This window comes from Plecotus auritus, assembly GCF_963455305.1.
Source record: "Plecotus auritus genome assembly, chromosome: 3".
Taxonomy (NCBI): domain Eukaryota; kingdom Metazoa; phylum Chordata; class Mammalia; order Chiroptera; family Vespertilionidae; genus Plecotus; species Plecotus auritus.
In genome coordinates, this window is record NC_137772.1 from 219,077,748 (window position 1) to 219,100,443 (window position 22,696).

Below are 22,696 nucleotides of genomic sequence, written 5' to 3' on the forward strand. Positions count from 1 at the left end.
GGTCAGTGGTCGGCAAACTGCGGCTCACGAGTTTGCCGCTCTGTTGACGTATGAGTTTGCCGACCACTGTCATAGACTACCCTTTACCTCTTTGCACACAATATGCCACAATTGTCTAATCCTCACAGCTTCCAACTACACGGTAACATTTAGTCTAGTCCAGTGGTCGACAAACTCATTAGTCAACAGAGCAGCAAACGGCGGCTCGCGAGCTGCAGTTGGCTGACCACTCGTCTAGGTTTTGCTGCAGTAACAAACACTCTCCACATGAGCCACAAAGGTACCTCCTGGTCACCATGCAGTCTGCTCCTGTAGTCCTCCCTCATAGACACAGGAAATTGGAGCAGCCAGTCTCGGGAACATTGCCGAGAGGAAAGGGGCCTTCTATCAGCATTAGATGCTGGGACTTAGAATTGACACATATTATTTCCATTCAAAAGTCACTGGTCAGCAGCTGGCATGGCTCAGTGGTTGAGCACTGACCTATGAACCAGGAGGTCACGGTTCCATTCCTGGTCAGGGCGCATGCCCAGGTTGCTAGCTCGATCCCCAGTAGGGGGCGCACAGGAGGTAGCCCATCAATGATTCTCTCTCACCATTGATGTTCCTATCTCAAACTCCCTCTCTCTTTCTCTCTGAAATCCATAAAAATATGTTTAAAAACAAATAAACAACAACAAAAGAAGACAGTGGTCAGAGCTCTGGTTACACATCCCCACCCAACCAGAAGGAGGACAGGAATGCAATCCTACCAGGTATCTAGAAGGGGAGGGGGGGACCAGAAAAATGTGACCAACAGCCATAGTGACTACCACAATGCATTTCAGAACCACCGCCCAGCCCAGAGGGATGGAGTAGACAACAGGAGGCGGGCAGGAGGCAGGGGGAGCAGGAGGACACAGAGGGGTCTGCATGGCAGGAGACCCTAAGTCAGTGAGCAGGGCCGAGGCTGGAGGAGCCCTCTGCCCCTCTCATCCGGACCCGACCCAAACTCATCCTGGCCACTGTGCCTGGAGGCCACAGCCAGCGCTGCGAGGAGGCGAGAGTCCCTGCTCTCAGTGTGGACGGTGACCGTGAAGGTGACCTGCTGCCTGGCCTCCAGCTGATGGGCCAAAGTATGTCTCTGGCTGCACCCCTCCTGGTCTGCTGGTTTCGGGGACCTACTGGATTCTTCTCACCGTTTCAGGGGCCCCCAGGCAGTGTGAGCTGTGCTCTCACCCTGGCCCTCTCCTGGTGCAGCCATCGCTAGACTCCTCCCTCTCCCCCACCTCCAGCTCCCGCTCGCTCTCGGGTTTCCTGTTACTGCTGATGTCAAAAGCAGCAGCTCTGTTCATCGTCCTCCAGGTCCCCGGGGCTGCAGACACGTAGCTCCAGCAGCAGTGGTGTCTGTGCCGACCACGCCACCTCCCGTCCCTGCAGAGGCTGCTGGCAGCGTCCAGTGCTCCAACGCCAGCTTTCCGGCCACATCCCCTTCCTCACAGGAGTCCTGGCAGGGGGAGCCGAGTGGCCACACTGCAGCTCCATCAGTGTCCTTTCAGAGTGGCTCTCCCTCCCAGCCAGAACCCTGCAGGCGCAGGTCCTCTGCCCAAATACTCTCACCCCACTTCCCTCCCCATCCTTTCAACCCTTGATGCCCCCTCTTCAGGGAAGCCTTCCTTGCCTCCTCACACTAAGCCAAGCCCCCGGATATAAGAGCTCTCTCCTTAATGTCGGACTGGCAGGAAGGGATGGAGGATCCAGAAGAATCGGTACCCCTGGTCAAAGATTTCCAAAGAGCCAACAAATTCTTCATGTGCCTCGTGAGAACTGGTACCTCGCCCGACAGGCTGCTCACACATCCTGGTGCTCCTCAGAGGGCCTGTCAGACACGTGGGCCCTAGTGAGGAAGCCTCGCTGTGTTTCCAGCTTGCCCCACTAAGGTCAGGGAGGTCACGGTCATGCTGACCTGAGTGGCCTGGAAAGGAACCTTCTCCTTTGTTCTGTTTACCTTGGTTGACTCACCTTGCTCGTATCACGGGAGCCGGGGTTTCCTGGCCGGTGTGGGTCTGGTCCTCGCTGTGGGCCACGGAAGGCAAAGCCCATGAGTGCTCTCCGGGGGGCAGTGTCCCTCAGTCCAGCTGCGGGGTACCGTTCCCCAATCAACCCTCAGTGAGCCTTGTCTCAGCTCTGCCTTTTGGGACCCCAGGCTCCAACAGGTTACTTGTGGCCGGGTGGAGGGCTGGGGCTTTTGTGCAGAGTAATGGGAAGGAGGTGCTTGATAAGATTTGTATTCCTAAGGGCTGTTCTGGCTCAGTGTGGAGGAGGGGCGGGGGCGGGGGCAGTGCCACAAGGGTAAACACAGGATGACCATCTGGAAGCTCTTGCAGGAGGAAAATGTGAGGGTAGCTTGGGAGAAATGCTTGCTGTCTCCCTGTCTATTTACAGATGACCCTCTCTCACCCCTGCAAACAAGCCCCAAGCCCTTCTGATTTTTTTTAAAATTAATTTTATTGATTTTTTTACAGAGACCAAGGGAGAGGGAGAGAGAGTTAGAAACATCAGTTAGAGAGACACATCGATCCACTGCCTTCTGCACAGCCCCTCCTGGGGATGTGCCCGTAACCCAGGTACATGCCTTTGACTGGAATAGAACCTGGAACCCTTCAGTCTGCAGGTAGACGCTCTATCCACTGAGCCAAACCTTCTGATCTTAATCAGCCTCATGTCCTATAGTCGATCCTGGGCCCCAGCTGCTGGGCGAGGAAGCCACCTGTGTTCAGCCCAAGCCACCTGTGCAGAAGCTTCCCCCGGGTGTCCTGGCAGAGCTTCCGGGGCACCGAGGTCTCAGGGACTTGACTGGACGGGAGAGGGGGAGCCCAGTGAGCGAGCAGGAGGAGCAATGGAAGGTTTGCTTCCTGAGTTCCTGGAGGACAGGCTCATGGGGAAGGGAAGCCAGACACCCAGAGCCCTGATGAGCCCCCTAATCCACACCACAAAAGCTCAATCCATTTTTTTTTAAATTTTAATATATTTTTATTGATTTTTTAAAGAGAGGAAGGGAGAGGGATAGAGAGCTAGAAACATCGATGAGAGAGAAAAAAAGAAGTCACTGCCTATAGTGCATAACATTGTAATAACTATGAATGATGCCATATGTCTGCTAGACTTAGCGGGTGATCACTTTCTAATCACTAGATTGTACACCCAAAACTAATATAATATTGTATGTCAACTGTAATTGAAAAATTAAAAAAATGTTTTGTTTTGTTTTGTTTTGAAAGTCACTGCCTACCTAAGATGTGCCGCTGGAAGACAAAGGCGAGCTGGAACTGGAAAGCAGGGCTAGAGACCCGGACCAGGGAGAGACGGGGTTCCTGCTGGGACGGTGAACCCTGGGGAGGGCCAATCCAGGAGCCACTGTAACTCCCATATCCCAACAACTCAAACGCTTTCGCCTTCTCCCATTGTCAACTTTTTAGTAGTTCTGGCCTTCTTGGTGCTTATTCCTCTACTTTGCTTTCTTTATTCATGACCCCAATGTGATTTTTAGTCAAAATACAGTTCCTCCCCACCCCCCTCTTGTCCCCTCTCTTCCCTGATTTCAGGTCCAGATTCCTTCCTTCTCTCTGACCCACCTGCCATCTGCATGACCCCCTCCTTCGCTGTGCTCAGCACCTTCACACGCAGTTCCATCCATTTTATCTCACCGGCTTTTCCCCTCTAACAATGTAAAGTCCATGCCTTTGTCTCCCACACACCCTGCTGCCTGCACTGTCTGGGGATCATGGAGTCAGGTGCTCCTGTAGACTTTCGTGAATGCGGGTGAGTTCTTCCAGCCTCCTCTCCAGCTCCTGGGCCTGCTGCCTTAACTCTTCCGCCGACTGAGCCTTTGCGCCCTCATGTAAGTGCATTGACTCGTTCACTAGATCCACTACATCATTGAGAAGGCATGCCCCTGCTGTGGCTGCCCCAAGGATCCTGGCTCCTTTGCTCATGGACTGAGCAGTGCCTCCAGAAACCTGCCGATGGATGCTGGTTTGAACTACGACTGCCCCCATGGGGTTAAAGGCCAAGGCCTCAGGTGCTGAAGGAGAATTAGATTCTTCCGCCTTGAGGACATCAGCTTTCTTCACAATATATTCCAGGGACTGGAAGCACTTCCTTGCTAAGGAAGCAATTTCGGGTGTGCTGCGACGTAGAACCTCCTCGACCACCTTCTCTGTGTCACTGCCAGCTGACACTAGGCGGCTGGCTTCGGCTTTTGCTGACGCATCCTTTGACGTGTCTGTGATCTTGGCAATCACATCGGTCACAGCAGCTGCTAGGCTCAGTCCCACCCCAGTTCCTGAAGGCAGCAGACTAATACCTTCTGTGAAAGGTGCCAGACACAGCTCAGCGATGGTCAGAAGGCCAGTCGCAGCACGGGTGGAAGAGGCCGCCAACTGGGCGATGGTGCAGTCCCTGTGCACCTTGTCAAGCTCATCTGCAAGTGCGTAGAGCTGTCGTATGCGTTCCTCAAGGTCCTGTTTCACCTGAGGAAACTCCTTCATAAACTTCTCCCTATTCTGGTCTTCCACGGCCATGAATTTTTCCAGCTGACTCAAGTCTGCATAGAGTGCATCTGCCTCATCTCTGCAATCAGGAAGGACAGGGGATTAACTGCAATCAGGAAGGCCGGTGGATGAATTGCTAAGGATGAGACCCCCAACTGGACCACCTGGTGCAGGAAGCCCTGTCCTCTATGCTGGGAACGTGTGCGTCTACTCGGAATCCCTCAGGTTACACCACATTGGCAGCCCCCAGTCTGACCGGAAGTGGTCACTAAGCCACACTGCCTTCATTCTGGGCAGGGTTACTCCATGGAGAAGAGAAGAGGGTCCCACAGGGAGGTCAGGAGCCCTCCAGCTCACAGACAGGGTTGGAGGACATGATCACCCAGGGCCCTCTGCCCCCAGCAGAGAAGGAATCAAATCAGGGAAGGAAGAAATGTGCCCCCCCCCCCCTGCCCCTGCACAGCCCTCCACTAGGCCCCTGGCCTCCTCAGTCCTGTGCCCAGGTGCCTCAGCTGCCTCACTGTAGTCCCAGCCCCGCTGCCAAGCCTTCCTACCAGTCCTCCCACCAGGACCACCCTTGCTCCATCCAGACCCCGGGCTCTGACCCTGATCCAAGCCTCTCTGGGCCTCCGGACAGGATGACTTCTTCCTCACCCTTGACCCTGCAGTTCACCCCTAGGCCTTCGCCACAGCCCTGTCAGATGGACTTGCTGTTCCATTGGAGAGGGAGATGACATAAGCCCAGAGCCCCAGAGCCGGGCAGAGATACAGTCAGGATTCAACCCAACACGGTGCAGCTTCCCTCCAGCTCTCCGCCTTCCAGGTCAGCTGGACCCTGCAGAGTCTGTGCAATCCCTTTCTGAGGGAGAGCAGGCTCTCTAGCCACAATCCCCAGGGACACAAGCTGTGCCAGGAATTATCTGGCTTGTCCCACAGGAAGTCCTGCGTGGCTCTCACGTCCAACAAGAAGATGCATGGGCCCTGTCAATTCCCAGCATCCTTTTAAAAGTTCATGTGAACTGCCCACCTACCATGTGACAGTCATTAGGCTAAACAGTTTACAGGCATGGTCTCATTCTCCTCACAATGAAATAGAACAGATGAATAAGACAGAGAGTGGTGAAGTAACATGGCCAAGGCCTCATAACCTTCCCCTGGGGAGAAGGCCTCATCTCTTCTCAACCTGGGGCCCTTCTCTGCCAACGAATGATATGAAGGACATGTTGCTCATGGACTGTTGAGAAGGAACTTGTCCAACCCCAAACTTAGGATCCTGCCTGGAGGAGGAGTGTGCCTGCCAGAGGAATCTAGATGCAGGGGAGATCGGGTGACCATACAAGGCATCCCCTGGAGGTTACCTGGACAGATTGGCCGCAGCCACAAATCTCTTCCAGGCTTCATCACTCAGCAGGCAATGCAGTTTCTCTTTGTTCCATGGGTCCTTTAAATACTCAATGGCATCAACAAAGTCTTTGCCCTCTAGATGGAAAGAAAAAACAATGAAGTTAGAAGGTATTGGGTAGAATGGAAATGGAATTGAGTATCTAATCTAATAAAAGGGTAATACGCAAATTGACCGTACTCCGTCACCAATATGGCAGCGCCTATAGCATCCTGGGTCTGGGCCACAGAGGGAGGGAGGGTGTCTGGGCAGGCAGCACACCTCCAGCCTAGCGGACACAATGCAGGGCTGGGGGCGTGTTCCCAGCGGCTGCCAAGGGGCTCAGAGCACACCCCCACCCCAGTGGACACAACCCAGGGGGGCCTCTGCACGTGAGCTGCAGAGGAAACACCTTTTCTGACCGCTCATTAGCTAAGCTCTCTGTATGCCGCCACTTGCAGTGTTCTTGGTAAATTGGGTAATAAGAATCTAAGAAAGTGATCTAGGATTTTTTCACCACACTCCTCGAAGACAAAAACTAAGGTCTGCTGCTGGTGGGGATAAAAAAATGTCATATCCTGCCCTAGCCAGTTTTGCTCAGTGAATAGAGCTTCGGCCTGCCGACCACAGGATCTGGGTTCAATTCTGATCAAGGGCATGTACCTAGTTTGCAGGCTCCTCCCTGGCTAGGGCCCAGGTCAGGGCTCATGCAGGAGGCAAAGAATTGAAGTGTCCCTCTCACATTGATATTTCTCTCTGTCTTTCCCTCTCTCTTCCAAGCTCTCTAAAAATCAATGGAAACATATCCTCAGGTGAGGATAAAAAAAAAGAAAGAAAGAAAGAAATGTCAGATCTGATGAAAGAGACACCTTGAAAATGCCTAAAGAAAGTTGTCGCCCTGGTCGGTTTGGCTCAGTGGATAGAGCGTCGGCCTGTGGACTCAAGGGTCCCAGGTTCGATTCTAGTCAAGGGCATGTACGTTGGTTGCAGGCACATACCCAGTGGGGAGTGTGCAGGAGGCAGCTGATCGATGTTTCTCTCTCATCGATGTTTCTAACTCTCTATCCCTGTCCCTTCCTCTGTGTAAAAAATCAATAAAATAGATTTTTAAAAAAAGTAAAAGAAAAAAAAGAAAGTTGTCATTTTTTTCTGATGAAGGAACTGGAGTCCATGTTGATGAAAACACTTTGGCAGATGTGGCGGCTGGTAGTGGCTGCAGCAGTGGGGTGATAGTGCTGGTGCCTTCCCCTGATCAGCCTGGTTACCTCCTGCAGAGGGAGGCCAGACTGTGGCTTAGGCCCGCTCCTCATGGGGTGCGGGCCTAAGCCATCAGTAGGATATCCCCTGAGGGCTCCCAGTCTGTGAGAGGGGGCAGACTGGGGTGAGGGACGAATTTCGTGCACTGAGCCTCTAGTAAACAAGGTGGCTAAATATTCATCTTCCTGAGCAGCTGTCACCTGAGGGACTTTTTTTTTTTTCTTTTTTTTAAATCTGGGGAATATTTGTTGAGTCACCCGGTATTATGGAATGAACTGTCCACCCCCCAATTTATATATTGCTGGCCTGACACCCCATGTGACTGTACTTACTCATTTATTTTTTAATATATTTTTATTGATTTTTAGAGAGAGAGAGGAAGTGAGAAGTATAGAGATAGAAACATTGATAAGAAAGAAGCATCAATCAGTTGCCCCTGCATGCACACTCCTGGAGGTCGAGCCCGCAACCCAGGCACGTGCCCCAACTGGGAATCCAACCAGTGACCTCTTGGTTCATGAGTCAACACTCAACCACTGAGCCCCAATGGCCAGGCCCCATGTGACTGTATATTATAATTAAGGTTAAATGAGGCCATAAGTGTGAGGCCTAATGCAATATGAATGGTGTCCTTATGAGAAGAAGCTAAGACACCAGTTCTCTCCCTCCCCCACTTCTATTTCTCTCTCTCTCTCTCTCTCTCTCTCTCTGTATAAATCAATAATTTTCATAAATATTTTAAAAAATGTGTGACTCTCAGGGATTTGGAGAGACTCTGGAAATGCAGATAAGGTACTGGGGACTGGTGTATGTTTTGTGTGTGCAGAGACAGGATGTAAATATGTTTCCTGCCATATACACACAAGACATATTATTCTTATTTCACAGAAAAAGAAAGCGAAACTCAGACAGGAAAAGAAGGCCCAAGCCAAGAAGCAGAAAGCTCACAGGTGGAATCCAACGTCAACCATCAGACATTTCCTGACATTCGGTTGAAGCCTCCTTATGTTTCAAAAATTCATGTGATTTCTGCATTCTACCCTATAGTTCACCTATGGGATTTTTTTACAATTTGAAAATAATGTTTCAGATCACACGCCATTGATGGAGTAAACCTACCAGGCAAAGAGGATTCTTCCTGCTACTCACAAATGCTCCAAGGTGGGGAGTAGAGGGGGTGTCTTCGGGTGGGTGGGGGTTGGAGCCACAGCTCAAATCCTGTGATCAATCAGTATCACCTCTCCCCCCTCCAGGCTGGTCTCAGGGGCCACAGCTCCCCTGGGCAGCTTTGACCCCACCCTCGCCCACGTCTTAAACAAGAGGTCATCTTGTTTATCCTCAGGAATCCACCAGCTCCAGTCCTCCCTCAGGGACCCCGGAGCCTGCTCAGGAGCAGCAGGCTTCTGAGCTGTCCTCTGCTCCCTTATGCTGCAACAGGAACAAGTTTTATCCTCTCCTGGGGGGTGATGTGGTTGCCTAGAAAATGCAGTGTTGATTTGGGTGGGTGGAGGGTTGTTTTTTTTTCCTTTTCTTGCTTCACCCACTGAGGGAGAAAGTAAACCTGGGCTTAGATGGAGGGAACCCAGAGCACTAATCTGTGTATTGGTTGGCTAGGATGTGGGTGGGTGTGGGAAATTACAAAGCGGGCCTCTGCAGGGGTATCCGAGATCATCAGAAGAAGTTCCTGCCCGACAGTCACACCTGGTACACAGGTGTTTATCATTGGGAGCACAGGTCAGGGCCCCAGCACAACTGTGGGAGGTGGCAGTGCTTTGGAAGGGAAAGTGTCCACGAGGAACTAGCAGGTTCCAGGTACAGGGGACAAGAAATTCCCACCTCCCATGGGCTGTCCTGGCCTCGTTGGAGTCATTGCATAAGTTGCAGAAGATGGGAGGCAGTGAGCAGCTTGAGGAGAGAGCTAGAAGGAGGTCCCCACATACACTTCTGGTTGAGGGGACTCCCCTTGGACCCTCTTGGGGATTTGAGGACACTCATCAATCCCCTTTGAGTTTCTTGATTCCTGTGTAGCTTAACCCAGTTTGGAGGTGCCTCCCTCAATTCTAGTCATGAGCAGGAACCAGCTAGATAGGAGAAAGTTGACTACCTGGGCAGTTCCTGTCAGCTTCTGAGGTCATGGTGTCAGCAGTGGGATCTCAGAGTTTCCCCTTCAGCTCACCAGTTCGTGTTCAGCTGGAAGGAGGTGTTGCTTCACCCTTGGGAAGAGAAAACAAATTGGGGGCCGAAGGTGAGCCAGCTGAGCATCAGGTAGCAGCGAGAGGCTCCGTCTCTGATGTTACTTTCAGGGAAGGCCACTGTGTTTCCCTGTCTGCCAGGCTCTGCCAGCTGCTAGTTAAGAGAAGGTACTCACCTCACTCCAGCCAACTTCAAGCCAAGTGACAGTCCCGTTGTCCTGTGGGGGCACAAGGAGAAGACCATCAGACAAGAAACATAGCTGAGGAGTAATAAAACCAAAGAAGCAAAAAATCCAGACACGAAAGATGGGAAGGAAAGATGGGAAGGAAAGATGGGAAGGAATGCTTTGGAAAAGACTTGAGGTTGGGGACATTTGTGTTTACTAATCACTACAGCTAATATTGATGGTGAGTCTACCACAGGCTCCTTACGTGTTCCCTCAGCAAATATTCTCACACATTCCACGTGGTGAGCGCCATTGTGGCTCCCATTGGAACGTGGAGGAAACCATCACAAAGACTAGGTTTTCACCTAAACTCAGGTTAGCCCGAGTTCCACAGTAGTGCTAAAGCTAGGACTCCAGCCCAAGTCTTCCTGATCCAAATATCATGTTTGTGAGGACTACACCCTACTCCCTTTTTTATACAAAAACTTTTATTAATGTGTCTGTGTTACCTGCAAATAACTCTTCTCATGCCCAAACCATGTCTTGCACCCTATGCCAAGTCTCTGTGTTGATAAAGTCCTGGGGCTGTGGCTTCCCAAGCCTGCACCCTTCTTGCTTCTGCAAGACCCTCATGCCCTAAGGCCCTGGGGTCCTGCAGTCCTGGCCCCAGCCCTGCAGCCCTGCGTGGGCTGCCCAGCCCTCCTGGTGCTGCCTGGTCCTCTCTGCTGCCACGCCCACCGGTGGACCTTAGCTTGTTTCCAGTTCTTTATGAAAATAGTGCAGAAACAATCCTCGGGCATAAAAGCTCATCTGCATTTGAGATTGCTTCCCTTAAGATACTTAATAAATAGAATGACTGGGACAGAAGGTATCGCCATATAAAAATTCCTTTATGACTAGAGCCACACTCTAATGCAAACAAATTACACCAGTTTACATTTATGCTCATAGGACAGTGGTCGGCAAACCGCGGCTCGCGAGCCACATGTGGCTCTTTGGCCCCTTGAGTGTGGGTCTTCCACAAAATACCATGTACAGTGCGATTGAAACTTCGTGGCCCATGCGCAGAAGTCGGTTTTCGGCCTGGGCAAGTCTATTTTGAAGAAGTGGCGTTAGAAGAAGTGGGGGTGTCGGTCGGTCGGGCGACTGCATGTGGCTCGCGAGCTGCGATTTGCCGACCACTGTCATAGGATATGAGGTGCCCATCTTTTCCATCTTCCAGTTCATAGTACTTTTTAAACACACACACATCTTTCTTTTTAAAATTATTTTATTATGCTAAAAAAAGGCACAACATAAATTTACCACCTTAACCACTTTTAAGGGTACAGTTCAATAGTGTTAAATTATATTTGCACTGGTGTGCAACCAATCTCTTCAACTTACAAAACAGAAAATTTCTACCCACTAAACAATAACTCCCCATCCCCCACCTCCCAGCCCCTGGAAACTGCCATTCTACTTCCCATCTCTACGGATTTGAGTGCTTCATATAAGTGGAATCACAGAACGTTTCTCTTCCTGAGACTGCTTTATTTCACTTAGCATAGTGTCCTCAAGGGTCATGCATGCTGGAACATGGGCCAGAATGCCCTTCCTTTTTAAGGTTGTAATTTTTTAATAAGGATATTTTGGCAAGTATATTTGAGCCAAACTGTGCAAGATCTAAAATGTTCTAGAGAATAACAGTTTCTCAGCTTCTTCTATGCATTTGAAATGAAGGAGGGGATGTAAGGAAGGTTACATGAAGTTGGGAGAAAGCAGGTGGGGACTGGATTACAGGACAGTCAACAAGAGTGTGTTCTCTTTTTAAAAAAACAAAAACAAAAACAAAACAAAAATGTTTTTATTGACTTTACAGAGAGGAAGGGAATGGAAGAGAGAGATAGAAACATTGATGAGAGAGAAGCATGCAGTGGCTGCCCCCTACATGTTCTCTGCTGGGTTTTGAGCCCACAATCCGAGCATGTGCCCTGACTAGGAATCGAACTGGTGACCTTTTCATTCATGGGCCAACACTCAACCACGGAGTCACACCGGCAGGCAAGATTGTGCTCTCTTGAGAGTGTTTATTTCAAAGGTGTGTTCACCTAGACGCACAGAAACAATGGACAGGGCTTGCTTAAGGAAAACAAACCTTTTACTAAAAAGTATGAGCCTGGGAAGTTACCTCCCGCCATGACCTGCCCAGTTAGGAATTTATGATCACATCACCCTGTGAGGTTACTTTGCATGGAAACCATTTCTCATCCACGGTCCCCATTTTGATCACAAGTCAGTTTGAAGGATGTGTGGATGACCAACCTTTTGGTTCGATAGCGTGGTCTCACAGCACTAGGAGGGCTTTTTCCTAGGAAGTGTCAGTGTCCACGTTGTCTTGGTGACCATTGGAATGGGGCCATACTGCAGTCATGGGCTCTGTGTTGAGGCCAAATTTTCCCAAAATGGGATGGGCAGGGAAAGGGGAGGCAGTCAGGTCTATGGCCTTCACTGTGAAAACACACTCTGCCCTGGCTGGAGCAATCGATGTTTCTCTCTCTGTCTCTGCCTCTTGAACTCAAATCCTATCTAATAGAAGAGTAATATGCAAATTGACCATCACTCCAACACACAAGATGGCTGCCCTCATGTGGTCACAGATGGCTGCCCCCATGTGGACACAAGATGGCCGCCACAAGATGGCCAGCAGGGGAGGGCAGTTGGGAGGGACCAGGCCTGCAAGGGAAGGCAGTTGGGCGCAACCGGGCCTGCAGGGGAGGACAGTTAGGGCCAAACAGGCTGGCAGGGGAGCAGTTAGACATCAATCAGGCTGGCAGGGGAGTGGTTAAGGGGTGATCAGGCTGGCAGGCAGAAGCGGTTAGGGGCAATCAGGAAGGCAGGCAGGCAAGCAGTTGGGAACCAGCAGTCCTGGATTGTGAGAGGGATGTCTGACTGCCCGTTTAGGCCCAATCCTGGTAGGGGTCCCAGATTGGAGAGGGTGCTGGCTGGGCTGAGGGACACACACCCCCATGCACGAATTTTGTGCACCGGGCCTCTAGTCAATAATAAAAACATTCTGGGTCATTTCTGTTCTATGATCTATCATGATGGAAACAGACCTCTCCACGGAGAGGATTCTCTCAGTTCTGTCTGGACTATCTTCTTGCCCAGGAGCCGAGGGAAGAAAGGAAATGTTGGTTGTCTGTAGCATTATTTTCAGAAGCAAAACAGCATTTATCAGCTACCCTTCCTGAGCCTGCCTGACACAGAGAGCCAAGGGACTTGTCGGTATGTTAAACGCTGATACTCGGGTGGCTGACCTGCCTGGTCTCCCTCTACCCGGGAATGCTCTAAGATTTTACAAATAATGACTCACATTCTTCCAATAACCATTGACCTGTGTACCATTTGTATCTGCAAACACAGGCCAGGTCGTTTGTGTGCTGTCCCTCCCGACCCCGGGCACCCTCTGTGCTCCTGGCACTGATGGCTCAAGCCTGGGGTGTGTGCCATGGCACCGACACAGAACAACCAGCCACTCAACCACGCAGCAAACCCCACTTTCACTCGCAACAGAGTCACTCCATTTGGTTTTCTTGTTGATCTTGATGAATAACCTATGGCTCAGATGTCACACAGATTTCCCTCACTGATTTCATGTACTTCTGACTATTCTATCGGCTTTCTGAGAGTTCCATTTGTTTCCTCCTGTCTCCTTCCTGCAGCCATCACATTTTTATATGAGGAGAAAGAGGAAGAGAGGAATGAAAATCTGATTCTGAGGCCTGGCCTGGAGCAGGACATCCCAAAGACGGCCCTCCCCTGGGGGTGGGGGCGCCCAGGTCTGGGGCTCAGGCCCAGCCCTGTCCAGCCCCTCCCACTCCTGCTCACTACCTGCTGCCAGACACTTTGCTTCCAGCACCAGAGGCTCCTTGAAGGCTGTAGGTACCATGAAATATGCCCTGCATTAGGAAGCAGACACAGAAGCAGACGAAGAGGAGGAGGAGGAAGAAACAAAAAGCTTCTACAGGCCTGGCTGGTGTGGCTCAGTGGGTGTGGCGTCAGCCTGTGCAATGAAGGGTGGAGGGTTTGATTCTCAGTCAAGGGCACAGACCTGGGCTGCAGGATACATCCCCGAACCAGGTCAGGGCACAGGGCAGCTGTGGGAGGTAACAAATTGATGCATCTCTCACACACCAATGTTTGTCTCCCTTTCCCTCTTCCTTCCTCACACCCTTCCACTCTCTCTAAAAATTAATGGGAAAAAAATCCTCCATTGAGGATTAATAAAACAAACAAACAAACAAACAAACAAACAACTTCCTCTAAAATCAATCAATCCCAAAGGAATCTAAATGTAAAACCGAAAGGAGAACTATAAACGCGGGGGAAGAAATGTGAAAACTCTTGTTGAGTTGCAGAAACACGGCTAATCAAGACACCAATGCCAGAAGCCATAAAGGGAGACTTTGATTGACTTGACTTCTTAACAATTAAAGACTGCAAAGGCTACCTTCAGCCAAGGCAGACCATGAGAGGCCGGGCCACTGTGTGCAGCAGGGACGGAGACCACAGGTGACTCGCTGTCCACAGTACACAGGAGCCAACACATCAACATGGAGAGACTGAACCCAAATTCTTAAACATGGGGAGACACAGGAACAAATCATCCTCAGGGAAGGGGCTTGCCCAGTGTCAGGCAGCTCCTGCGGGCAGAGAAGAGGCCCACACCTCCTGGTGCTGGTGGCTAAGGAGGGACATGTGGTTTCAATAACACAACAGCTCCCAGGTGTGTCTCTGCTATAGACACAGGGATCTGGGCTCAGTCTCCTCCAGCTCAGACACCCAGGATCACCTCCTACGTCTCCCATCCCCCACGGTTATGAGCGAGGGCGGGCCAAGAGCAGGGAGGCACAGCCCACCCGGCCTCCAGTTCAGTGTCTCAGTGTGGCACCCGGGGCAAGTCATTCCCCTCTCAGGGCCTCCGTTTCCCACTAGGCCCGACACTGAGCTGAAAGGGAGGGTGAAACAAGGTCACGATTTGAACTCTCAAAGGCAATCCTTTACCCCATCAGCCTCAGCAGCAGCCCTGAAGGCAGCCTCAGGGCAGCCAGGCCGCAAGGAACAGAGGCTCTTACTGACCTACCGTCCCCCACCTCCTCTGCGTCCCCCCACACCCCCATTTCCACTTCCTCTACTTCCTCCACATCCCCTCACATCCACCTCTTCTGCCTCCTCCACATCCCCCCAAATCCAACTCCTCCACATGTCCCCACATCCCCCTCCTCTACCTCCTCCACATCCCCCCATATCCACCTCCTCTACCTCCTCTACATCCCCCCACATCCACCTCCTCTTACCTCCTCCACATCCCCCCACATCCACCTCCTCTACCTCCTCCACATCCCCCCACATCCACCTCCTCTACCTCCTCCACATTCCCCCACATCCACCTCCTCTACCTCCTCCACATCCCCCTACATCCACCTCCTCTACCTCCTCCACATCCCCCCATATCCACCTCCTCTACCTCCTCCACATCCCCCCACATCCCCTCCTCTACCTCCTCCACATCCCCCCATATCCACCTCCTCTACCTCCTCCACATCCCCCCACATCCACCTCCTCTACCTCCTCCACATCCCCCCACATCCACCTCCTCTTACCTCCTCCACATCCCCCCACATCCACCTCCTCTACCTCCTCCACATCCCCCCACATCCACCTCCTCTACCTCCTCCACATCCCCCCACATCCACCTCCTCTACCTCCTCCACATCCCCCCATATCCACCTCCTCTACCTCCTCCACATCCCCCATATCCACCTCCTCTACCTCCTCCACATCCCCCCACATCCACCTCCTCTACCTCCTCCACATCCCCCAACATCCACCTCCTCTACCTCCTCCACATCCCCCCACATCCACCTCCTCTACCTCCTCCACATCCCCCCACATCCCCCCACATCCACCTCCTCTACCTCCTCCACATCCCCCCATATCCACCTCCTCTACCTCCTCCACATCCCCCCACATCCCCTCCTCTACCTCCTCCACATCCCCCCACATCCACCTCCTCTACCTCCTCCACATCCCCCCACATCCACCTCCTCTACCTCCTCCACATCCCCCCACATCCACCTCCTCTACCTCCTCCACATCCCCCCATATCCACCTCCTCTACCTCCTCCACATCCCCCATATCCACCTCCTCTACCTCCTCCACATCCCCCCACATCCACCTCCTCTACCTCCTCCACATCCCCCAACATCCACCTCCTCTACCTCCTCCACATCCCCCCACATCCACCTCCTCTACCTCCTCCACATCCCCCCACATCCCCCCACATCCACCTCCTCTACCTCCTCCACATCCCCCCACATCCACCTCCTCTACCTCCTCCACATCCCCCCACATCCACCTCCTCTACCTCCTCCACATCCCCCATATCCACCTCCTCTACCTCCTCCACTTCCCCCCATATCCACCTCCTCTACCTCCTCCTCATCCCCCCACATCCCCCTCCTCTACCTCCTCCACATCCCCCCACATCCACCTCCTCTACCTCCTCCACATCCCCCTCACAACCCCCTTGTTTTGGGGTCACTGGCTCATGTCTCAGTGAGTCCCAGTCTGAGCTGAACTAGAGGGAGGATGTGAACCCACCTGAGCAGTGTCCCCCTTCCTCTCCATGGTTTAGGGGTACTGGGGTAGGGAGGAACCTCAGACAAAACTGGGTTCCAGTCCGGGCTCTGTCACTGCTTACATGTGCCTTTGGGTCCATTACCACCCCCACCCGCTTTCGTTTCCCTCACCTACACAATAGTGACAATATCCTTGTCTTAGACAGTGTGAGGGTGAGAAGATGGGGCAGGCGCTCCTACCCTCCCAACTTACCAAGAATCTGCCTCTGGCTGAGTGGGACAAGGTCCACTTGCTGTTAGCTGTGCAGAACCGCTCTGCTGCTGTGTCTGCACAAAACCAGCCACACCCGGGGCCAAGGCACTGGAAAGCAAAAATGAAAGCAAATGCCCAAGTTCTGGGAAGCTCAGGGTCAAGCACATTACCCAATCTGCACCGCCACAGGCGATCCCCCCCTGCCTGCTGACCCGTTAGAACAGAGGTTCTCAACCTGTGGGTCGCGACCCCTTTGAGGGTCGAACAGCCCTATATAGGGGTTGCCTAAGACCATCGGAAAACACAGATATTTACATTATGATTCATAACAGTAGCAAAATTACAGTTATGAAGTAGCAACGAAAATAATTTTATGGTTGGGGGTCACCACAACATGAGGAACTGTATTAAAGGGTCGCGGCATTAGGAAGGCTGAGAACCACTGCCTTAGAGCAACCCCAGGTCTCACCTCCCAGGTCCTTCACCGCTCAGCCCATCCTGCCTCCCTCAGGTTTCTAGAAGGAAGACCTGCCACAGACACACAGAGGGATCCTGGACAAATTTCTCCCTCCTCCCCATGGGCTTGTCCCCAGACCCCTCCTTCCTCATCCTCCCTCACACGCCCCAATGCCCCCCTTAGTCACCTTCTGTCCCCAGCGATGAGCTCATCCCTGAGCACAGCAGATGCTCACTGCCTCCTTGCATTGCCTTGGTCCCTGCTCCTGTGGCAGGCCCCGCCCAGGCAGTCCCCAGACATTGGCTTTTGTAGGTCCTTCTGCCAGCAGCACCTGCTTCTCCCACCTGGAACAACATGCTCATCCTTCAAAGCCCAACTCTGGGATCACCTCCTCTGAGAAGCCCTCCGGCATCTCCCCCTCCCAGAGTCCACTGTCCCCTACAGGTTCTGCTCCCCTGGCACCTGGGGGAGGCCCAAGGCCACTGAGTCCGCGTCTCCCCTGACCCTTTAGAGCAGGCCTCTCGGAACCTGTCCCTGGTGGCAGGGTCAGTGCCTCAGAATCACGGCGACCTTTCCGAGGAGGCCATCCCAGGTGGTCATTGCCGTCTGTGGGAGCACAAGTTTGTGGGCGTTGGCAGAGAGAAGCCGGCTGTTCCCTCTTGGGGCCCCTTTCCTCTTGACAGCAGAGCTCTCTATAGGAAGCCCAGGGTCACGGTCACACAGTAAAGTCTCAAAACGGAAGGGACGCAGGGCTGAGTGCGTGCCAGGCACCGTGCGGGCACCTTCCAGGCCTTTCCTACTTGATTCTCACACCGGCTCTAGGAATCACCCCCTGGGTTTTATAGATCAAGAAACAGGAGGGAAATGGCTCCACCTGTAAGTAGTCCTTCTGATGGGCTTTTCTGCTTTGGGCCCCCCACTTCTCCTAGGCGGGGAACCCAGAGGCCCACGTGGCCCTTCCATGAGGCCCGCTCATCACTGACAATTGTCCATGGGGCGCCACGGCCACCTCCCCCACTTTTCAGGGAGGGCGGCAGAGTGATGATGGTATTGCATGAGGACCACACACCAGAGCTAGACATACTCACCCTGCAAAGGCCTGGGTTCAAAGGAGAGGAAGCCAAGGTGAGGGGAGAGGCGGGCCTTGCACCAGTCGACTCAGGGGAGGGGCCAAGGCTCAGAGCAAGGGTCACAGTTGGCCTCTGGTGCTGTTTACAGTTATTTTTGTCTTGTTTTTCCTGTGTCCTGCCTTCCTCCTGGCTCCCCCCCTTTCACTAGCCTGACTGCCTCTGGACACCCCCACACCCTGCGAGGTGCAGAGTCATGCCAGACCCACGGGAGTCCCGTTGTCCAAAGGGTCCTCTGATAAGAACGCAGAAAGGACCCCAGATGGACGTCCGTGGCCTCGGTGAACACAGTCTCCTGGCAGAACAACTGGGGTGGGCGCTACAAAGCCACATGAGGTGAGATGGGCGCCTCTTGGCATGAGCTGAGATCACCCCACTTAGGGACCCTAACGACCCAGTGACTATTCAGTAGGGCTCAGCTGGACCCCCGACATCACAAGAAAGGTCACCTGGGATGACGACAGCTCAGAGGTGGGGTCTTGGACAAATTCTTTGGTCAATAAGCCATCTCAGCCCACTGTGAGGAAAATCCCCACTCAGGGGAAAGTAACCCCAGAATCACAGGGACAGGGGTCTGGCATGTGCTACCAGCATCACCTGGTGGAGGTTGGAGGAGTCACCAGCTGGAGGCACTCAGCCAGCACCCTCACCCCAGCCCGGCCCAGTCTCTCCTACACGTGGGGGAGGGGAGCTTGGTTCAGACACGCTGGACACGAAGAGTTTTGTGTCCAGAGAAGGGCCCTCTCTCCCTGTCCTCCTCCTGTTTATAGGGCAGTGGGGCGGGCAGGGAGCACGGAACCCAGGGGGCTGGTGCCGTCATCAGAGTGGCTCGCCGATGGCATCTTGGGCTGCAGAGCGCAGGGCACTGCTCTCCTTGCCAACAGCACCTGCCGACCTCACGGGAAGTGGCCACTGGCCTCAGCCCTCGTTGCCAGGCTGCCAGCATCACCCAGGGGACAACCTCCTTGACTTTCCTCAGGTGGCAAAATGGGCCCCAAGTGAAGAACAAGGTCTACGTAGGAGGGTCAGGACTGAGAATAAAGATGACAAAACTCAAACCCATAGTGTTGGTATTTTTGTGTTGAAGTCAAGACAAATGCACTGTGTTTAATTTCAATGAACCTACAATGTGTAAGCCAACTGGGCACATTCTCAGAGTTAACAAATTTTGGATGTCAATGTAAAACAGGAAATGGAGTATTTCATCTCGATTAACGATTGGAAGTGGAAAGGCACTCTGCCCAGAACAGAGAATGAGAGGAGGGAGCCTCAAGTTCAGCAGTTCCCAGCACAGGAGGGGTGGGAGCGGCAGGCAGGGGTGCAGAGGGGTCTATGAAAGCCGCATCATCAGACATCTCCTAGCTGCTGCCAGGGCACCACCAGCCTGTCTTCTCACCCCAGGCTTTAAAAATAATAGTGTTTAGCTTGGCCGGTGTGGCTCAGTGGTTGAGCATCAACCTATGAAGCAGGAGGTCATGGTTTGATTCCCGGTCAGGGCACATGCCCAGTTTCAGGCTTCATCCCCAGTAGGGGACGTGCAGGAGGCTGCCGATCCATGATTCCCTCTGATCATTTATGTATCTATTTCTCTCTCCCTCTCCCTTCCTCTCGGAAATCAATAAAAAAATATATACATATATTTAGAAAAAGGAAAAAACAAAAAACCAGAAACAACAAAAAATAACCACTCCCAATTAATTCCTGGAGGTCCCCCAGCTTGTTTTTAGCTCTGCCCAAAGCTGGCCCAGTGGAGCAGTGACCCTGAGTATCCCCTTGAGCGAGGAACACCTCCTGCAGCGGAATCATCTTGGCCTCCATGCTCTTCAGCGTCTTCTCCTTCTCCTTGGCCTGAGCCAGGATCTCCTCGCAGGAGGCGTTCATGTCAATGTTATCCAGCTCACGCATGTAGTCCTTCATCTGGGTCTGTGTGTGGGGGGGGGTGGGGGCGGGAGGAGACACTTGGTACCTCCACCACGACCCCAGAGGCCACTCATGTCCTGCCCACCTCCCCTCCCACCCCCTCCCAAGGACCATGGCCAATAGGAGCTGTGGCTGCTTTTCACCTTCACAGCACAGATAACCAGCTTAACTGAAAGGGCAAAATAGTAACGGAAGAGGAAATGTCTCTTCACCCTACAGCATTTTACACGGGTTGACCCTCAGGATCTAGGAAGCATACTCTAGTCTAGACGGTGTCAGTCGCCGTGTCCATGGACCCACGTGGCTAGTGTTTCACTTCCTACAACTCAACTCCCTGTGGGCTTGAGTGCAGCGCTCGGGCACCATCCCCCTCCCGCCCCCTACTCTGTCAGGTTCTCCCGACCTCAAGCAGGAGCACATTTCCTTTCTTCTTCTCCTGCCGTCTGTTTTAATCCTAAAGATCTTGTTTGTTCCCACTCAACCGCTGGGCCTGAGTCTCCGTCTGTGAGACGGGCTAAGGGCACCAAGACCTTCCTCGGATAGGGGAAGGCGGCAATCATCCGCATTCACTGGCCACCCCACTAGACTCCCAGCCCCACGCTGATCCCAGCACCACCGCCTGCGGCCAGATCTGCTGTGGTCAGGCCTGACCTCACCTGCAGCTTCCGCAGCTGTTTGATGGCTTCGTCGCGGTTCTTGTTGGCCGAGTCGATGTGGGCCTCCAGGTCCTTCAGGTCCAGCTCTAGCTTCTTCCGAGCGGCCACTGCCAGTGAGCGCTGCTTCCTCTCGTCTTCCAGCTCTGCCTCCATCTCCCGCACCTGGGGGAGATGCCGACAGCTCAGGAGGCCGGACCCACACACAGACCCGACTCCAGCTCTGAGCCCAGATGGGTTTGGCCTAGCTCTGTGGATCCATGGGGCTCAGGGACCAAGGAGAATTACTAACAGAAAAAAATCCTGGTATGCTCAGTGATTCCCCCACTTCCCCAGGACAGAGGACTGGAAGACATGGACAGGGAGCCTTCCACCATCCAGGTAGAGAAAGGAGAGAGGAAGTCTGCTAGAAACCTGGCGGGGTGGGGGATTCCACGCCCACCTCTGCCCAGAGGCCAAGAGGGCCCTGACCCTGGAGCAGGAGGGCCACACGCACCTGTCTGACCAGCTGCTTCTTCTCCTCGCTCTGCTCGTCCCGGCCCTGCAGGTCCCGCTCGAACTGCGCCTTCATGGCCTGCAGGTTCACCTCCAGCCGCAGCTTGGCATCCTCGGTGGCCTGAAGCTCATCCTTCAGCTCCTCCAGCTGAGTCTTCATCTCCTCCACCTGCTGCTCCAGGGCCCGCTTAGACTTCTCCAGCTCGTGGACCTGCCACCGAGGGAACCCCAGTCAGGAGCAGAGGGACAAGGGGTCCCCCGAGGGCCCTGCCTCAGTGTCCGATCCCCCGCTAAACCTCCGTGCTGCCCCACGCGGCCCCTCCTGGTACTCACACTCTTGCCAGCGTCGTCCTTGGAGCTTATGAGGTCCTCCATCTCCGTGCGGAACTGCTTGTTGCGCCGCTCCAGCTCTGCCTCCTGTAGACTTCTGTGTATGTGTGTGAGTTCTTCCAACCTCCTCTCCAGCTCCTGGGCCTGCTGCCTCAACTCTTCTGCCGACTGAGCCTTTGCGCCCTCATGTAAGTGCTTTGACTCTTTCACTAGATCCACTACATCCATGAGAAGGAATACACCTGCCGTGGCTGCACCAAGGACCCTGGCTCCTTTGCTCATGGCCAGAGCAGTGCCTCCAAACGCTTTCTGCAGCTGCTTGCCGCTTCGGGCTGAGACTGCCCCCGTGCGCAGGAAGCGCGTGGCCTTGGCTGCTAAGACAGGATTGGATTTGGCCAGCTTGAAGGCACGGGCATTCTTCATAATGGCTAGCAGGGATTGGAAGCACTTCCTTGCTAAGGAACCAATTTTGGGCGTGCTGCGACGTAGAACCTCCACGACCACCTTCTCTGTGTCGCTGCCAGTTGATGCTAGGCTGCTGGCTTTGGCTTTTGCTGACGCATCTTTTGAGACTTCCACGATGTTAGTAGTCACACCAGTCACAGCAGCTGCTGCCCCCAGTCCCACCCCAGTTGCCAAAAGCACCAGACTAGCCCCTGCTGTCAAAGGTGCCAGAGACAGGCCAGTGATGGTCAGAATCCCAGACACAACGCCGGTGGAAGAGGCCGCCACCTGGGCGATGGTGCAGTCCCTGTGCACCTTGTCAACCTCATCTGCAAGTGCGTAGAGCTTTCGTATGCGATCCTCCAGGTCCTGTTTCACCTGAGGAAACGCCTTCATAAAGCTCTCCCCATGCAGCTCGTCTGCTGAGGGCATGTCTTTGTCCCCTGTGGCCATGAGTGCTTCCAGCTGGCTCAAGTCTGCATAGAGTGCACCTGCCTCATCCCTGCAATCAGGAAGGACAGGGGATTAACAAAGGCCGGTGGATGAATCGCTAAGGATGAGACCCCCGACTGGACCAGCTGGTGCAGGAAGCCCTGTCTTCTATGGTGTGAACGTGTGCTCTACTCGGAATCCCTCAGGTTACACCACATTGGCAGCCCCCAGTCTGACCGGAAGTGGTCACTAAGCCACACTGCCTTCCCTCTGGTCAGGGTTACTCCATGGAGAAGAGAAGAGGGTCCCACAGGGAGGTCAGGAGCCCTCCAGCTCACAGACAGGGTTGGAGGACATGATCACCCGGGGCCCTCTGCCCCCAGCAGAGAGGGGATGAAATCAGGGAAGGAAGAAATGTGCCCCCCGGCCCCC

The 22,696-nt window shown here is 53.3% G+C and overlaps 2 protein-coding genes across 2 annotated transcripts; both read right to left on the reverse strand.

The window, feature by feature from the left end:
• Positions 1–2,996: 2,996 nt before the first annotated feature.
• On the reverse strand, positions 2,997–9,580 carry LOC308243628 (apolipoprotein L2-like). Its single transcript, XM_080659291.1, has 4 exons — positions 9,539–9,580; positions 9,275–9,383; positions 5,891–6,011; positions 2,997–4,611 (listed from the first exon to the last, which is right to left on the reverse strand). Exons 2-4 carry the CDS (start codon positions 9,303–9,305, stop codon positions 3,762–3,764), a joined length of 1,002 nt encoding a protein of 333 aa, XP_080515417.1. The 5' UTR covers positions 9,306–9,383; positions 9,539–9,580; the 3' UTR covers positions 2,997–3,761.
• A 9,488-nt stretch (positions 9,581–19,068) lies between these two features.
• On the reverse strand, positions 19,069–22,328 carry LOC308243705 (apolipoprotein L2-like). Its single transcript, XM_080659420.1, has 4 exons — positions 21,392–22,328; positions 21,060–21,269; positions 20,567–20,728; positions 19,069–19,913 (listed from the first exon to the last, which is right to left on the reverse strand). The coding sequence occupies exons 1-4, from the start codon at positions 22,283–22,285 to the stop codon at positions 19,572–19,574; spliced, it is 1,608 nt and encodes a 535-aa protein (XP_080515546.1). The 5' UTR covers positions 22,286–22,328; the 3' UTR covers positions 19,069–19,571.
• Positions 22,329–22,696: the final 368 nt, after the last annotated feature.

What these genes read in the sequence shown, in the direction of transcription:
- LOC308243628 (XM_080659291.1), bottom strand. Translation starts at nt 9,305, where the DNA reads ATGACCTCAGAAGCTGACAGGAACTGCCCAG. An exon ending in AGCTGACAGGAACTGCCCAG is followed by an intron (nt 6,012 to 9,274) that starts GTAGTCAACTTT and finishes CTTTCCATCTAG; the next exon opens with AGGGCAAAGACTTTGTTGAT. An exon ending in GCTGCGGCCAATCTGTCCAG is followed by an intron (nt 4,612 to 5,890) that starts GTAACCTCCAGG and finishes TCCTGATTGCAG; the next exon opens with AGATGAGGCAGATGCACTCT.
- LOC308243705 (XM_080659420.1), bottom strand. Translation starts at nt 22,285, where the DNA reads ATGGCCACAGGGGACAAAGACATGCCCTCAGCAGACGAGCTGCATGGG. An exon ending in AGGACGACGCTGGCAAGAGT is followed by an intron (nt 21,270 to 21,391) that starts GTGAGTACCAGG and finishes CCTCGGTGGCAG; the next exon opens with GTCCACGAGCTGGAGAAGTC. An exon ending in AACAGCTGCGGAAGCTGCAG is followed by an intron (nt 19,914 to 20,566) that starts GTGAGGTCAGGC and finishes CCCCACACACAG; the next exon opens with ACCCAGATGAAGGACTACAT.